Raw genomic sequence first — 17,775 nt, 5'->3', positions numbered from 1 at the left:
CTTCAAACTTAGTGCCTCTTTGCTTGACATCATGGGAAAATCAAAAGAAATCAGCCAAGACTTCAGAAAAATAATTGTAGACCTCCCCAAGTCTGGTTCATCCTTGGGCGCAATTTCCAAACGCCTGAAGGTACCACGTTCATCTGTACAAACAATAGTACGCAAGTATAAACACCATGGGACCACGCAGCCGTCATACCGCTCAGGAAGGATACGTGGTCTGTCTCCTAGAGATGAAAGTACTTTAGTGCGAAAAGTGCAAATCCATCCCAGAACAGCACCAAAGGACCCTGTGAAGATGCTGGAGGAAACAGTTACAAAAGTATCTATATCCACAGTAAAACGAGTCCAATATCAGCATAACCTGAAAGGCCGCTCAGCAAGGAAGAAGCCACTGCTCCAAAACCACCATAAAAAAAAGCCAGACTACAGTGTGCAACTGCACATGGGGACAAAGATCGTACTTTTCGGAGAAATGTCCTCTGGTCTGATGAAACAAAAAAAGAACTGTTTGGCCATAATGACCATCGTTATGTTTGGAGGGAAAAGGAGGAGGCTTGCAAGCCAAAGAACACCATCCCAACCGTGAAGCACGCAGGTGGCAGCATCGTGTTGTGGGGGTGCTTTGCTGCAGAAAGGACTGGTGCGCTTCACAAAATAGATGTCATCATGAGAAAGGAAAATTATGTGTATATATATTGAAGCAACATCTCAAGACATCAGTCAGGAAGTTGAAGCTTGGTCGCAAATGGGTCTTCCAAATGGACAATGACCCCCAAGCATACTTCCAAAGTTGTGGCAAAATGGCTTAAGGACTAGAAAGTCAAGGTATTGTTAAGGACTAGAAAGTCAAGGTATTGGAGTGGCCATCACAAAGCCCTGACCTCAATCCTATAGAAAATTTGTGGGCAGAACTGAAAAAGTATGTGCGAGCAAGGAGGCCTACAACCTGACTCCGTTACACCAGCCCTGTCAGGAGCCAAGTCTAGCACCAAAAGGCTCCTCAACAGCTTCTACTCCCAAGCCATTAGACTGCTGAACAATTCATAAAAATCGCCACCAGACAATTTACATTGACCCCCCCCTCTTGTACACTGCTGCTACTCGCTGTTTGTTTGTTACCTATGCATAGTCACTTCACCCCCACCTACATGTACAGATTACCTCAACTAGCCTGTACCCCTGCACACTGACTCGGTAGCGGTTCCCCCTGTATATAGCCTTGTAATTGTTATTCTTATTGTGTTACTTTTTATTTTAGCCTACTCGTAAAAATGTTCTTCTTGAACTGCACTGTTGGTTAAGGGCTTGTAAGTAAGCACTTCACGGTAAAGTCTACACTTGTTGTATTTGGCGCATGTGGCAAATAACATTTATTTGATTTGATTTCATGTTCATGCTCAGATAAAACGAGGGCTTTGTCACCACTGTGTTAAGTAGGCTAAACAAGACCTTTTTTGGTTAGGTCCAGGTTAAAGTCTGTGAAATAAGAAAACAAAAGAACATTTACAATGACAAACTGTTTGATGAAGAATGCAAAAATCTAAGAAAGAAATTGAGAAAACTATCCAACCAAAAACATAGAGACCCAGAAAACCTAAGCCTACGAATGACTAAAACAATACAGAAATAGACTACGGAAAAAGAAGGAACAGCACATCAGAAATCAGCTCAATATAATTGAAGAATCCATAGACTAACCACTTCTGGGAAAATTGGAAAACACTAAACAAACACAGAGTTATCTATCCAAAACACAGATGTATGGGTAAACCACTTCCCCAATCTGTTTGGCCCTATAACAAAGAGCAAAAACATATACATGATCAAATACAAATCTTAGAATCAACTATTAAAAGACCACCAGAACCCACTGGATTCTCCAATTACATTGAATGAACTACAAGACAAAATGCAAACCCTCCAACCCAAAAAGGCCTGTGGTGTTGACGGTATCCTCAATGAAATTATTAAATAGAGACAACAAATTCCAATTGGCTATAGTTAAAATCTTTAACATCATCCTTAGCTCTGGCATCTTCCCCAATATATTTGGAACAAAGGACTGATCACCCAATTCCAAAAGGAAGTAAATTTGACCCCAATAACTACCGCGGGATATGCTTCACCAGCAACCTAGGAAAATCCTCTGCCTTATAATTAACAGCAGACTCGTACATTTCCTCAGTAAAAACAATGTACTGAGCAAATGTCAAATTGGCTTTTTACCAAATTACCGTACGACAGACCACGTATTCACCCTGCACCCCCTAATTGACAAACAAACCAAAACAAAGGCAAAGGCTTTGTTGATAAAAAAAAAAGATTAAAAAAAAGCCTTTAACTCAATTAGGCATAAGGGTCTGCTATACAAAATGATGGAAAGTTGTGTTGGGGAAAAAACATACGACATTATAAAATCCATGTACACAAACAACAAGTTAAAATGGGCAAAAAACGTTTCTTTCCACAGGGCCGTGGGGTGAGACAGGGATGTAGCTTAAGCCCCACCCTCTTCAACACAGACACACACATATATATATATATATATATATATATATAAACGAATTGGCAAGGGCACTAGAACAGTCTGTAGCACCCGGCCTCACCCTACTAGAATCTGAAGTCAAATGTCTTGTTTGCGGACGATCTGGTGCTTCTGTCACCAACCACGGAGGACCTACAGCAGCACCTAGATCTTCTGCACAGAGTCTGTCAGACCTGAGCCCTGACAGTAAATCTCAGTAAGACAAAAAGTGTTCCAAAAAAGGTCAGGTCGCCAGGACCACAAATACAAATTCCATCTAGACACCGTTGCCCTAGAGCACACCAAAAAACTATACATACCTCGGCATAAACATCAGCGCCACAGCTAACTTCCACAAAGCTGTGTGAAATATCTGAGAGACAAGGAGGGCCTTCTATACCGTCAAAAGGAACATACCAATTAGGATCTGGCTTAAAAATACTTGAATCAGTTACAGAACCCATTGTCCTTTATGGTTGTGGTGGTATGGGGTCCGCTCACCAACCAAGAATTCACAAAATGGGACAAACACCAAATTGAGACTCTGCATGTAGAATTCTGCAAAAATATCCTCCGTGTACAACGTAAAACACCAAATACGCATACAGAGCAGAATTAGGCCGATACCCGCTAATTATCAAAATCCAGAAAAGAGCCCTTAAATTCAACAACCGCATATAAAGAAACGATTCCCAAACCTTACAAAATAAAGCCATCACCTACATGGAGATGAACCTGCAGAAGAGTCCCCTAAGCAAGCTGGTCCTGGGGCTCTGTTCACAAACACAAACAGACCCCACAGAGCCCCAGGACAGCAACACAATTAGACCCAACCAAATAATGAGAAAAAAAAAGATAATTACTTCACACATTGGAAAGAATTAACAAAAAAAAAAGAGAGAGCAAACTCAAATGCTATTTGGCCCTAAACAGAGAGTACACAGTGGCAGAATACCTGACCACTGTGACTGACCCAAACTGAAGGAAAGCTTTGACTATGTACAGACTCAGTGAGCACAGCCCTGCTATTGAGAAAGGCTGCCGCAGGCAGACCTGGCTCTCAAGAGAAGACAGGCTATGTGCACACTGCCCACACAATGAGGTGGAAACTGAGCTGCACTTCCTAACCTCCTGCCAAATGTTTGACCATATTAAAGACACATATTTCCCTCAGATTACACAGATCCACAAAAACAAATCCAATTTTGATAAACTCCCATATCTACTGGGTGAAATACCTCAGCGTGCCATCACAGCAGCAAGATGTGACCTGTTGCTACAAGAAAAGGGCACCATTGTAAAAAACACGACAAATACCCATATTTGTTTATTTATTTTCCCTTTTGCACATCCTTACAACACATATATGTATCATTGTATACAACACATATCATTATATATAGACAATGACATTTGAAATGCCTTTATTCTTTTGGAACTTCTGTGACTAATGTTTACTGTAAATTTGTATTGTTTATTTCACTTTTTATTTTTTCACCTTTATTTAACAGGGTAGGCCAGTTGAGAACAAGTTCGGATTGGCTGTGTACAGGTACAGTGATCGGTAAGCTGCTCTGACAGCTGATTGTTAGAGATGGACATTTGTCTCCAGCTTCAGTGATTTTTGCAATTCGCTCCAGTCATTGGCAGCAGAGAACTGGAAGGAAAGAAAGCCAAAGCAGGTGTTGGCTTTGGGGATGACCAGTGAGATATACCTGCTGGAGCACGTGCTACGAGTGGGTGTTGCTATGGTGACCAGTGAGCTGAGATAAGGCGGGGCTTTACCTAGCAGAGACTTGTATATGACCTGGAGCCAGTGGGTTTGGCGACGAGTATGAAGCGAGGGCCAACCAACGAGAGCGTATAGGTCGCAATGGTGGGTAGTATATGGGGCTTTGGTGACAAAACGGGTGGCACTGTGATAGACTGCATCCAGTTTGTTGAGTAGAGTGTTGGAGGCTATTTTATAGATGACATCACCAAAGTCGAGGAACAGTAGGATGGTCTTGTTTTACGAGGGTATGTTTGGCAGCATGAGTGAAGGATGCTTTGTTGCGATATAGGAAGCCGATTCTAGATTTAATTTTGGATTGGAGATGCTTAATGCGAGTCTGGAAGGAGAGTTTACAGTCTAACCAGACACCTAGGTATTTGTAGTTGTCCACGTATTCTAAGTCAGAGCCGTCCAGAGTTTTGATGCTGGACGGGCGAGCAGGTGCGGGCAGTGATCGATTGAATAGCATGCATTTAGTTTTACTTGCGTTTAAGAGCAGTTAGAGGCCACGGAAGGAGAGTTGTATGGCATTGAAGCTCGTCTGGAGGTTAGTTAACACAGTGTCCAAAGAGGGGCCAGAAGTATACAGAATGGTGTCGTCTGCGTAGAGGTGTATCAGAGAATCACCAGCATCAAGAGCAACATCATTGATGTATACAGAGAAGAGAGTCGGCCCGAGGATTGAACCCTGTGGCACCCCATAGAGACTGCCAGAGGTCCGGACAACAGGCCCTCTGATTTGACACACTGAACTCTATCAGAGAAATAGTTGGTAAACCAGGCGAGGCAATCATTTGAGAAACCAAGGCTGTCGAGTCTGCCAATAAGAATGTGGTGATTGACAGAGTCGAAAGCCTTGGCCAGGTTAATGAATACGGCTGCGCAGTAATGCCTCTTATCGATGGCGGTTATGTCGTCGTTTAGGACCTTGAGCGTGGCTGAGGTGCACCCATGACCAGCTCTGAAACCAGATTGCATAGCGGAGAAGGTACGTTGGGATTCGAAATGTTCGGTAATCTGTTTGTTAACTTGGCTTTCGAAGACCTTAGAAAGACAGGATAGGATATATATAGGTCTGTAGCAGTTTGGGTCTAGAGTGTCACCCCCTTTGAAGAGGGGGATGACCGCGGCAGCTTTCCAATCTTTGGGAATCTCAGACGATACGAAAGAGAGCTTGAACAGGCTAGTAATAGGGGTTGCAACAATTTCGGCAGATCATTTTAGGAGGGTCCAGATTGTCTATTCCGGCTGATTTGTAGGGGTCCAGATTTTGCAGCTCTCTCAGAACATCAGCTATCTGGATTTGGGTGAAGGAGAAATGGTGGGGGCTTTGGCGGGTTGCTGTGGAGGGTGCCGGGCAGTTGACCCGGGGTAGGGGTAGCCAGGTGGAAAGCATGGCCAGCCGTAGAGAAATGCTTCTTGAAATTCTCAATTATAGTGGAATGTCATACACGTAACTGATACATTATCCTAGCCATGTCAGAATTGTTTCCAAAATGCTTGGTTGGGACCCATTGATGGGTAGTGGCTGATTCCTTTTGGGTTGCCACTTGAGGCTGGGTGCTGGCTAGAATTGTTCTAGCCTATGTCTGGCCGACTTCACAAGAAAGCGAGCAGGAGCAAGCGCCAAAAGCTTTAGAAGGGTCACAGAAAAACAGGTTCAATGACCACTCAAGTGATTGTAGAAACTGAATAGGGATTGTTCGAATGTAGCCTCGGCAGCCCATTAAAAAGGCGAACACTGATCACGTCAAATCATTGAGACCTCAGGTCATGCCTAGTAGACATATTGCCTTCTCTGAACCTCACCCTCCTCAGCAGAAAATCAAAAGAATGATCGACCGCCATTTACTCAGACAATTAACAGCATCTGTGTGGAGTTACTCTTCACTGAAATTACACAGAGGACAAATCTGCTGCCACCCTTGCCTGCACACCCAGGCTCAGTTCTGAGAAGTTAATGCAAGCACAAGGGAAACTAAGGCTATCTATATCAGTGTCTTGTGTGAAAGTTGGACCAGCTGTTCTGAGCAGCATCAGTATGACGTTAATTGCATTTGTAACTAATCCTTTGAAGAATGCATTTGTATTCTGGAATTCCTGTGGCTTGCTTAAAATAGAGCATTACTTGATACCCGATAGCCTCTCACGTCAGGCCACAAAATACAGACTGTACAAAACAGTTGCTACATGGAGGGAATGGGGCCGGGGACCAGTGAAGAGCTCGTGGAAAAAAAGAGAACGGACGTGGAAATCACCTTTTCACATCTGTCACACCTCTTGACGTTTCACAGCAATACTTTTTCCATGGCAAAAATGAAAACACAAAGCAGACCAAACTCTTTGGTCCTTTAAAAACCTGCTGTAAAAAAGTGTGCTATAGGTTGGAAAATAAATAAAATGTGACTCAATGACAACATAATGTGTGTTTCCAACATTAGGGCTGTTTTCCGAAAGAAGTTAATCCGCTTCGTGTTTTGTTTCCTCGCAACAATTACTAATGAGCATCGCGATATTGGTATCATCCGAGCCCTAGCAGACACAGAGAGAGAGAGAGCCTATGACAAGCAATTCATTACCAACAGATGTCTCCCTTGAGAAAAGACCATTATCTGACTAAAATCCACAGATACGGAGGCTGAATGGTTCTGTTGAGGTTTCTCTAAATGCTGCCAATCACTGTTGTGGCTAGAGACTAGGCCATTTAAACTGTCCCTTGTTGAATACTAAGAAAATATTGGTTTTGCTTTGACTGCACCCACTCTTTAGCTTTGAGAACCATGCCATGCGAGTGATTATCTGAATGAACGAGACATACAGAGACTTGTGCATGTTTTTGTGTCACTGTCCAGAACCAAAGAAAGGACTTGGGACTGCTTCGCAATCCATTTTAAGATCATGGAATATGGGACGTTGCTGATAGGATAGCTCTTAGTATCATGAAACAGACAAACTAACTCGGCCTAACACTTTTTAAAACAGCAATCTGGGATTCCAAAAACAAAGCGGCCACCCCGCCACTTGTTTTGGTAAACAGCTGAAGGATGGGGCTTGAGAAAATGTAACCGCAGCTTAGCTACGGATGCAAGAACTGACCATCGATGAGTATGTTTCCGTGCACAGTAACAATTCGATATTAAAACGGATTATGGCAGTTGGCAGATTATAGGACTATTGCATAAACACCTTACACTGCTCATCTTAAAAATCGATGCAAGGTCAAAATCGAAGTAAGCAAACGCCGATTAAAAGACCTGGTTCTGAATCATCTTTAGGAATATTAGGACATGTAAACACCTTACGTCGGCGTAACAGCTGTGCATTTGATCAGCGCATGTGCCAGCGCCAGCCGCTCTCTTTAGTGCGAGTGAAGTGAGTTCGGAACCATGTATGCGCCTAGAAGTAGTTCACGCACACATTTTACGTCTCAACTCAGAATCAAATAGGCTTCCGAAAAATAACATGGTCGCTGTGGTAGAACGTTTTTTTCGATTGGCAATTTTCTGCATTGATCAGAGTGCCATCAGGTAGGCTGATTTCAGATGTGTCCATGTAAACAGGATTATTAGGGAAATCGTTCCTCTTGCAAAGCATGTAAACGTTTTTATCAAACTATTATATTAAATCTGACTATCCACAATAAACTGCATTATTGTGTGCATGTAACCATACTCTCAAACCCTGTACCTGGAGAGCTAACCTCTGGTTTGCAATCCAACCCCAGTTGTAACTAACCTGATTCAACCAGCTAATTATTTGAGTCGGGTGCGATAGATTACGGTTGGAGGAAAAGCCTACAGGACGGTAGTGCTCCAGGAACAGAGTTGGAGAGCCATGATCTATGATATGAAAATGGTTGGCTAGTTTTAAATATTTAGAAACTACAGGGTAAGTTTGGTGTCACACTTTTGTCCCAGACCCAGCTAACACACCAGACTGGAAGGTTCTCTAGAGCTCTGTTAGTGACCATCTGGTTCTTGGTCACCTCCCTGACCAAGGCCCTTCTCCCCAGATTGCGCAGTTTGGCTGGGCGGCCAGCTCTAGGAAGAGTCTAGGTGGTTCCAAACTTCTTCCATTTAAAAATGATTGAGGCCACTGTGTTCTTGGGGACCTTCAAATGCTGCAGAACTTTTTTAGTACCCTTCCCCAGATCTGTTCCTGGACACAATCCTGTCTCGGAGCTCTACGGACAAATCCTTCAACCTCATGGCTTGATTTTTGCTCCAACATGGACTGTCAACTGTGGGACCTTATATAGACAGGTGTGTGTGCCTTTCCTAATCACATCCAATCATTTAAATTTACCATAGGTGGACTCCAATCAAGTTGCAGAAACATCAAGGATGATCAATGGAAACAGGATGCACCTGAGCTCAATTTCAAGTCTCATACATGTAGCAAAGGGTCTGAATACTTATGTAAATGTTTTTTGGTATGTTTTTTTATATTTTTAATACATTTGCAAAAAATTCTATAAACCTGTATTCGCTTTGTCATTATGGGATAGTGTGTAGATTGCTGAGGAAATTGTTTTATTGAATCCATTTTAGATTAAGTCTAACAATAACAAAATGTGTAAAAGTGGTCTGAATACTTTCCGAAGGCACTGTGGACACACCCTATGTTTGAATAAAATCTATATGTAGGCTATTAAGCTTGTCTGATGTTTTAAGCACTGCAATTAAAAATGAAGACACTAATTACTACAGAGAGAGCCAGTAGAGATCAATATAGCCTAACCAGAAGAACAAAAACCTGTTCCAGACCATCCTCCCGCTGCTGCTGGCCTACCGCGATTATGCTGTTAAGCTCCTGAAGTTGCCAGCAATAGGCTACACCAGCGGTCAGCAAACTTTTCCATTTGGAGTGTCAAGTTATTGTCCCATTTCTACTGATCTGCGTGCCAGTTATGAATTTCATATGCACCTTTTCCTGGAGGAGTTTAATTTATAATAAAGTCTTCATATCTCAAAATCAATGTTACGTGGTTAATCAAAATTCTATCTATATGAAACTGATACAAATAAAAAAGTAACTTCTATTGCCAATATGTAAAAATAGCCTACATAAAAGGCAGCAACTAAAAATATTGCAGCCCGCGGGTAGAAAATATCCCGATAAAAGTAAATATCCTATAAATCACATTGGCTATGCACGGTCTGTCTGCAAGGAACTTGAAACATTGTATCAACTATTAACTTGGTCTGGCCCAAAGCTCCTGCTAGCAAACTTGCAATATTGTATAAAATATTCTAGGCCCTCAGAGTTTCCAGTGCCAGTGCTGGACAGACATACACAGCTGTAGGCTATTTGCACAAGGGATAAGAAGTAATCAGGTAGGCCTATTTTAGGACTTTTCCACCAGATCAGAGCATGACATTTTTTTCCCCCTTTCATGCTGAGTGGTTATCAAAAGGGAGAGCTGGAAAGATGTTTCAAATAGGCTACATTGAGTAGTTAATAGTTGATACAATGGATGTTTATTTGCTGCTTGAGGCAAATAAAAAATTACTTTGAGAAGCTACACAGTGATGGTGAGTTAAGGCAATCAGAAATAGTATCAGATCCCCAGATGGGCACATTTATAGGCCTACATTTGCACACAGGCCAGGTAGCCTAAACCTACTTCTATGTATAATCAGGTGCGTGTCCTTACTCAAGATTGACAGAAATGCTCCAAAAATATAAATAAAAAAAAGAGACTCATAGCAAAAGGTCTGAATACTAATGTAAATAAGGTATTTCTGTTTTTTTATTTTTAATAAATTTGCTAACATTTCTAAAAACCTGTTTTCGCTTTGTCGTTATGGGGTAGTGTATAAATTGATGAGAATTTATTTGAAGCAATTTTAGAATAAGTCTGTAACAATAACAAAATGTGGAGTCGGAATACTTCCCGAATGCACTGTATATTGGCTACGCCCATCCAATGATGTCAGATCAAAGATACATTTCTAGGGCTTAGAGGTTAGGTTGACGAATTGGGACTGAGATACATGAGTCTAGTGAGCAGCAGCCTTACCTTTTTCGTGCTGACAGACCTCCGTAGCGCCCTCCCATTGGGCCCCACTACTCTGGCGTTACCACTGCTCCCAGAGGGTAGTGTGTGTGTAGAGGGGGGGCTGGAAGGCGCACCGAGGGGTGCAGAAGACCTCTCCGTCAGACTTCTCTTGGACGCCACATTGTTGTTCTCATTGAAGGTCATCGACCTTTTGTCCTTAGTGTCCCCAAGCCCCAAGTCAATGCTCTGTCCACTCTTGATCAGGCCCAGGTAGTCTTTGAGTATCATCTGGGTCGTTGGCTCACTCAACCAGTTGAGGAAGAGCTCATCCACTTTCATTTTAAGCACCGGTTGCAGGACTTGTGGCGATGGCATGTTGTTAACCTCCATCTACTACTTTGACACCACAGCACCTGTCAATGGGGAAATCAAATAGAGAACATGGGCTGGGCAGCTACGTAGCTGGCTAGCTAGGTCCCTTCAGATATACCAGTGGGCAGTTTTCATCACGTTAGATACGTTTAGGAATGGGTGGCCAGTAATAAACTGGTCCTGAACATCTCTAAAACTAATAACATTTTATTTGTTACAGAATCTAGCTTTGGAAACAGAAAACTGAATGAGATCAAACGATGAGAAAATGAGCAGAATGTTGGCCAAAAATCCATCTCGCTCTATCTCCTCCCACTACCGGCCAAAAGGCTTCCTCTCATCCCGAGTGGCGCAGCGATCTAAGACACTGCATCTCAGTGCAAGAGGCGTCACTGCAATACCTAGTAGAGGTCGACCGATTAATCGGAATGGCCGATTAATTACAGCCGATTTCAAGTTTTCATAACAATCGGAAATCGGTATTTTTGGACACTGATTTGGCCGATATTTATTATTATTTTTAAAAAATTACACCTTTATTTAATATTTATTTAACTAGGCAAGTCAGTTAAGAACACATTATTATTTTCAATGACGGACTAGGAACGGTAGGTTAACTGCCTCGTTCAGGGGCAGAACGACAGATTTTTACCTTGTCAGCTCGGGGGATTCAATCTTGCAACCTTACAGTTAACTAGTCCAACGCTCTAACCACCTGATTACATTGCACTCCACGAGGAGCCTGCCTGTTACGCGAATGCAGTAGAAGTCAAGGTAAGTTGCTAGCTAGCATTAAACGTATCTTATAAAAAACAATCAATCAATCATAATCACTAGTTAACTACACATGGTTGATGATATTACTAGTTTATCTAGCGTGTCCTGCGTTGCATATAATCGATGCGGTGCGTATCGTTGCTCCAATGTGTACCTAACCATAAACATCAATGCCTTTCTTAAAATCAATACACAGAAGTATATATTTTTAAACCTGCATATTTAGCTAAAAGAAATCCAGGTTAGCAAGCAATATTAACTAGGTGAAATTGTGTCACTTCTCTTGCGTTCATTGCACGCAGAGTCAGTGTATATGCAACAGTTTGGGCCGCCTGATTTGCCAGAATTTTACGTAATTATGACATAACATTGAAGGTTGTGCAATGCAACAGGAATATTTAGACTTATGGATGCCACCCGTTAGATAAAATACGGAACGGTTCCGTATTTCACTGAAAGAATAAACGTCTTGTTTTCGAGATGATAGTTTCCGGATTCGACCATATTAATGACCTAAGGCTCGTATTTCTGTGTGTTATTATGTTATAACTAAGTCTATGATTTGATAGAGCAGTCTGAGCGGTGGTAGGCAGCAGCAGGCTCGTAAGCATTCATTCAAACAGCACTTTCCTGCGTTTTGCCAGAAGCTCTTCGCTGTGCTTCAAGCCTATCAACTCCCGAGATTAGGCCGGTGTAACCGATGTGAAATGGATAGCTAGTTAGCGGGGTGCGCGCTAATAGCGTTTCAAACGTCACTCGCTCTGAGACTTGGAGTAGTTATTCCCCTTGCTCTGCATGGGTAACGCTGCTTCGAGGGTGGCTGTTGTCGTTGTGTTCCTGGTTCGAGCCCAGGTAGGAGCGAGGAGAGGAATGGAAGCTATACTGTTACACTGGCAATACTAAAGTGCCTAGAAGAACATCCAATAGTCAAAGGTTAATGAAATACAAATGGTAGAGAGAAATAGTCCTATTATTCCTATAATAACTACAACCTAAAACTTCTTACCTGGGAATATTGAAAACTCATGTTAAAAGGAACCACCAGCTTTCATATGTTCTCATGTTCTGAGCAAGAAACTTAAACGTTAGCTTTCTTACATGGCACATATTGCACTTTTACTTTCTTCTCCAACACTTTATTTTTGCATTATTTAAACCAAATTGAACATGTTTAAATTGATTTTATTGATGTATTATATTAAGTTAAAATAAGTGTTCATTCAGTATTGTTGTAATTGTCATTATTACAAATACATTTTTTTTTAAATTAATTCGCCGATTAATTGGTATCGGCTTTTTTGGTCCTCCAATAATCGGTATCGGCGTTAAAATCAGAATCGGTCGACCTCTAGTACCTAGTTTGAATCCAGGCTGCATCACATCTGGCCGTGATTGGGAGTCCCATAGGGCGGCACACAATTGGCACAGCGTCGTCCGGGTTTGGCCAGGGTAGGCCGTCATTGTAAATAAGAATTTGTTCTTTAACTGACTTGCCTGGTTAAATAAAGGTTAAATCTATTTTTTAAAAGACCATATTTGATAGTTAGTGGAAACACCAACCGAATGCTTCACATTTATACATCCAATGAAATATCTAGCTAATTTTTCTATCTGTGGCATAACGGTACTTGAAGAGAGTTTTAACTTCCATATCATTCATCTTTATAGAAAAATGTGCCTAACGGTGGAGACAAACAGACTAACATAACGAAACATTAAAAAATAGATACAACCGAGTGTTTACATATTTATTTAGCTCTCCACTGCAATTACGCAGAACTATGTTGTGTGTAATTGCTGGCTATTCTTTAGATGCTGAATTAAGTCTCTCTTTTTTTCCAACTTTCTTTTATGTGGTGTCAGAGCTCCAGTGCGCTCACAATAGTAGCTGCTTAAATCGTGGAGTTGAGTTTAAATAGTCTATGGATACTAACGTTAATGCGTTAGCTAGCCCATTCATAGACGCTACCTTAACTGACCAGACCGGAAACGTCACGTGCACGAGCGTCGCAAAATAAATGTTGAAATCCATGTTATTCAATTATTGCACCCACACTGCTCGCGGGCGTCTGCGATGCCAAGGGCTAAAATAGAACTCCTTTCTACTTCTGATGCAGATCGCGCTGAAAGTCCTGCCTCTCCAATCTCCTCATTGGTTTATAGAAGCAGGTACCCACGTACCATCTCCTCATTGGTTATACCCACGTGGGTGATTGAAAGACGAACTGTTTTGCCGGTAGTCGTAGTAATACTATGAAAGTTAAATCCCGATCACCATATAAGTTCAAAGATGAAAAAGCCTGGAAGGAGGAGAGATGACTAGAAACGAGTCGGTTGGCCGTTTTATGTGTGGATTAATTGTCGGAGTAGAGGACCTTGTGCATTTCAGGTAAAATAACAACTCAATGTTTATATCCCAGGACAAATTAGTTAGCAACAGCAAGCTACAGTGGGGCAAAAAAAGTATTTAGTCAGCCACCAATTGTGCAAGTTCTCCCACTTAAAAAGATGAGAGGCCTGTAATTTTCATCATATGTACACTTCAACTATGACAGACAAAATGAGAAGGAAAAAAATCCAGAAAATCACATAGGATTTTTAATGAATTTATTTGCAAATTATGGTGGAAAATAAGGACCGACGACTGATCAAGTATTTGGTCACCTACAAACAAGCAAGATTTCTGTCTCTCACAGACCTGTAACTTCTTCTTTAAGAGGCTCCTCTGTCCTCCACTCGTTACCTGTATTAATGGCACCTGTTTGAACTTGTTATCAGTATAAAAGACACCTGTCCACAACCTCAAACAGTCACACTCCAAACTCCACTATGGCCAAGACCAAAGAGCTGTCAAAGGACACCAGAAACAAAATTGTAGACCTGCACCAGGCTGGGAAGACTGAATCTGCAATAGGTAAGCAGCTTGGTTTGAAGAAATCAACTGTGGGAGCAATTATTAGGAAATGGAAGACATACAAGACCACTGATAATCTCCCTCGATCTGGGGCTCCACGCAAGATCTCACACCGTGGGGTCAAAATGATCACAAGAACGGTGAGCAAAAATCCCAGAACCACACGGGGAGACCTAGTGAATGACCTGCAGAGAGCTGGGACCAAAGTAACAAAGCCTACCATCAGTAACACACTACGCCACCAGGGACTCAAATCCTGCAGTGCCAGACGTGTCCCCCTGCTTAAGCCAGTACATGTCCAGGCCCGTCTGAAGTTTGCTAGAGAGCATTTGGATGATCCAAAAGAAGATTGGGAGAATGTCATATGGTCAGATGAAACCAAAATAGAACTTTTTGGTAAAAACTCAACTCGTCATGTTTGGAGGACAAAGAATGCTGAGTTGCATCCAAAGAACACCATACCTACTGTGAAGCATGGGGGTGGAAACATCATGCTTTGGGGCTGTTTTTCTGCAAAGGGACCAGGACGACTGATCCGTGTAAAGGACAGAATGAATGGGGCCATGTATCGTGAGATTTTGAGTGAAAACCTCCTTCCATCAGCAAGGGCATTGAAGATGAAATGTGGCTGGGTCTTTCAGCATGACAATGATCCCAAACTCACCGCCCGGGCAACGAAGGAGTGGCTTCGTAAGAAGCATTTCAAGGTCCTGGAGTGGCCTAGCCAGTCTCCAGATCTCAACCCCATAGAAAATCTTTGGAGGGAGTTGAAAGTCCATGTTGCCCAGCAACAGCCCCAAAACATCACTGCTCTAGAGATCTGCATGGAGGAATGGGCCAAAATACCAGCAACAGTGTGTGAAAACCTTGTGAAGACTTACAGAAAACGTTTGACCTCTGTCATTGCCAACAAAGGGTATATAACAAAGTATTGAGATAAATAAGTATTTGGTCAATAACAAAAGTTTTCCACCATAATTTGCAAATAAATTCATTAAAAATCCTACAATGTGATTTTCTGGATTTTTTTCATTTTGTCTGTCATAGTTGAAGTGTACCTATGATGAAAATTACAGGCCTCTCTCATCTTTTTAAGTGGGAGAACTTGCACAATTGGTGGCTGACTAAATACTTTTTTGCCCCACTGTAGCTAAATAGCACAAATTAGCTAGCAAGTGCAAGCTAACTAGCTAAATTGCTATACATGTTTAATGCTTTTCGACCTGTCCCCAAATTAATGTCATTGGTTCAGAGTTAGTTTTGATATTTTAACCTGCGTGTCGTGATCGCGTTTGGTGTAGGGGGACAAAATAAATGTATGCACGATAGCGCACGATGGCACACGCGCGCAGCCGGTTTGGGTTCCGTGTTAGCGCCTTGACGATAGTATCTTCCGGCAAACGCATTAACGTTAGCCAGATGTTTTGTTAAAGCCCCGACGCTTGCACTAACATTAAGACGCATCGCTTGCAGTACGGTTTTGGAAACATAAGGAGTGTATCTATCATATCAGCAAGATTATTATTTAAGGTTAAATTACTACACACCTTTATATGGTTAGGGTTTCCACACGGCATATTTACATGTTACAGCACTTCTTTATGGAAAACAGACAGAAATCAGAATCGACTGCCTGTGCTAATTAGCTATATGCATCTCCGAACACCTGTGTGTAAACGGAAGACAGATGCCACAAAGGTGCCACTGAAAACTACTGTCGGCTGCAAATGTTAAAACAGGGTACAGCAGTGGAGGCTGCTGAGGGGAGGACAGCTCATAATAATGTCTGTAACAGAGTAAATGGAATCGAGTCAAACACATAAAAACATGAGTTTGATGTATTTAATACCATTACACCAATTCCACTCCAGCCATTGCCACAAGCCGGTCCTCCCAAATTTTGGTGCCACCAACCTCCTGTGGTGTACAATAAGTACATTTTGCATTTGTACAATTATTTTAATGTGATTTGAAAGTAGATGACTATGTTCCTAGAACCGTATTGTAAATGAGAATTGATTCACATTTAGATTGAGTATTTAGCTGTTTTGGCTGCCAGAGCCAATTTGCCTGAACAGAATATGTAGCTAAGGTTCTTGGGTAACGTTAGGCTCCTATAGTCCATTATTGGGCTAGTGCGGTAGCTAGAAAGCTTGTTAGCGCTCATCAGACAGAGAGATACATTGGAAAGGAAAACCAAATATGTATCTAATGTTTGGAAACTGCAAGAAACGCCAGCCTTCAACAGTAGTAGTTAGCTAATTTATCTAAACCGATTAACTAACGTTACCTTTTGCACGAACCCTGTCAAGATTAATGTTACTACGGTAACGTTAGCTAGTTGTTGCAGTTAGCAAATTAACTATGGCTCGCAAATCATTATCACAGCAATTAGCTAATTTACCCAGCAGTTAAATAGCTAGACAGTTGCATCAGCCATTTCCTGATACTGAAAAGCAACATAATAAATAACAAGCTACTTAATCAACGTTAAAATTAAAACAAATAACGTTATAGCTACAGCAGCAGCTAGTTACTGCTTCTGTCGTGACACAAACTGCTACGCTAATTGGAGCAAAGCAAGCAAAATACCACTAGCTACGATGAAGGCATTGAAAGGAAATGTATGTAGCTAGCTACCATATACAAGTAGATTCACATTTTAAAGATTACCTGAATGTAAATTAAAGTCAGGATACAAATTGTAGAGAAGAGTTCATTTCACCGGGGTTTACTTTGAATTCCAGATCTCGTTCCCTACCTAGGTAACCAGGAAGAGCAAACAACGCGGGAGCTCTCTGACAACAAGAACGTACATACGTAACTTAATTAACCCTATCAGTCCTGAGACCCCATCAGAAGTCGGCTTTTCATTTATCTAACTTTCATTTATCTGTCCAGCCCGTATATTTAGCCTTTTTTTTTATTTATTTTTTAGCTTTTTTAGTTTTTTTAGCCTTTCTTTTCAGGACAACCAGGGGTACAAGTAGAACACAAAACAATGAATGAGTTTCCTAAGTGTTATTGACAAATGTCCAGTGCTTTACTTGGACTGAAGTAGATTCCGGTGCTCATTTTGGATTTATATTTAGGTGCAGGAGCAAATGTAAATAAATAAAAGTAAGGTTGGCCAAAGCAAAAACCCGATAAAGATACATTTATATGAATGCTCAGTGGGAAATGATTATCTAACTAGTCAGTGACAACTGTTTGGAGTTTGTGATAGAAAAACTCTGTACCTTCTAACAACTCTTGTGTAGAACAAAACATGTTCAGTCCCTGAGTCTCAGCTTTTCATAGATAGCATTTAATAGTTTCTAGCTCAAACCATTCGGACTCTAAAAACATTTTTGTAAAAAGACCGGCACCGGGCCCTTTCGGGATCTGCCATTGTCTCACAAAATCCACTC

The 17,775-nt window shown here is 41.6% G+C and overlaps 1 protein-coding gene across 2 annotated transcripts in view; it reads right to left on the bottom strand.

The window, feature by feature from the left end:
• ppp2r3b (protein phosphatase 2, regulatory subunit B'', beta) overlaps positions 1-17,125 on the bottom strand; it is a 59,826-nt gene extending 42,701 nt beyond the window's left edge. For both annotated transcript variants that reach the window (XM_039015088.1, XM_039015089.1), the window contains exons 1-2: positions 17,039-17,125; positions 10,324-10,715 (exon numbers count right to left, since the gene is read on the bottom strand). In XM_039015088.1, coding sequence (XP_038871016.1) covers positions 10,324-10,692 — 369 coding nt within the window. In that variant the 5' untranslated portion in view covers positions 10,693-10,715; positions 17,039-17,125. The remainder of the gene's footprint in view (positions 1-10,323; positions 10,716-17,038) is intronic.
• Positions 17,126-17,775: the final 650 nt, after the last annotated feature.

This window comes from Salvelinus namaycush, chromosome 19 (assembly GCF_016432855.1).
Source record: "Salvelinus namaycush isolate Seneca chromosome 19, SaNama_1.0, whole genome shotgun sequence".
NCBI lineage: Eukaryota > Metazoa > Chordata > Actinopteri > Salmoniformes > Salmonidae > Salvelinus > Salvelinus namaycush.
The sequence above is the reverse complement of the archived record's forward strand: the minus strand, read 5'-3'. Positions and strand labels throughout refer to the sequence as shown.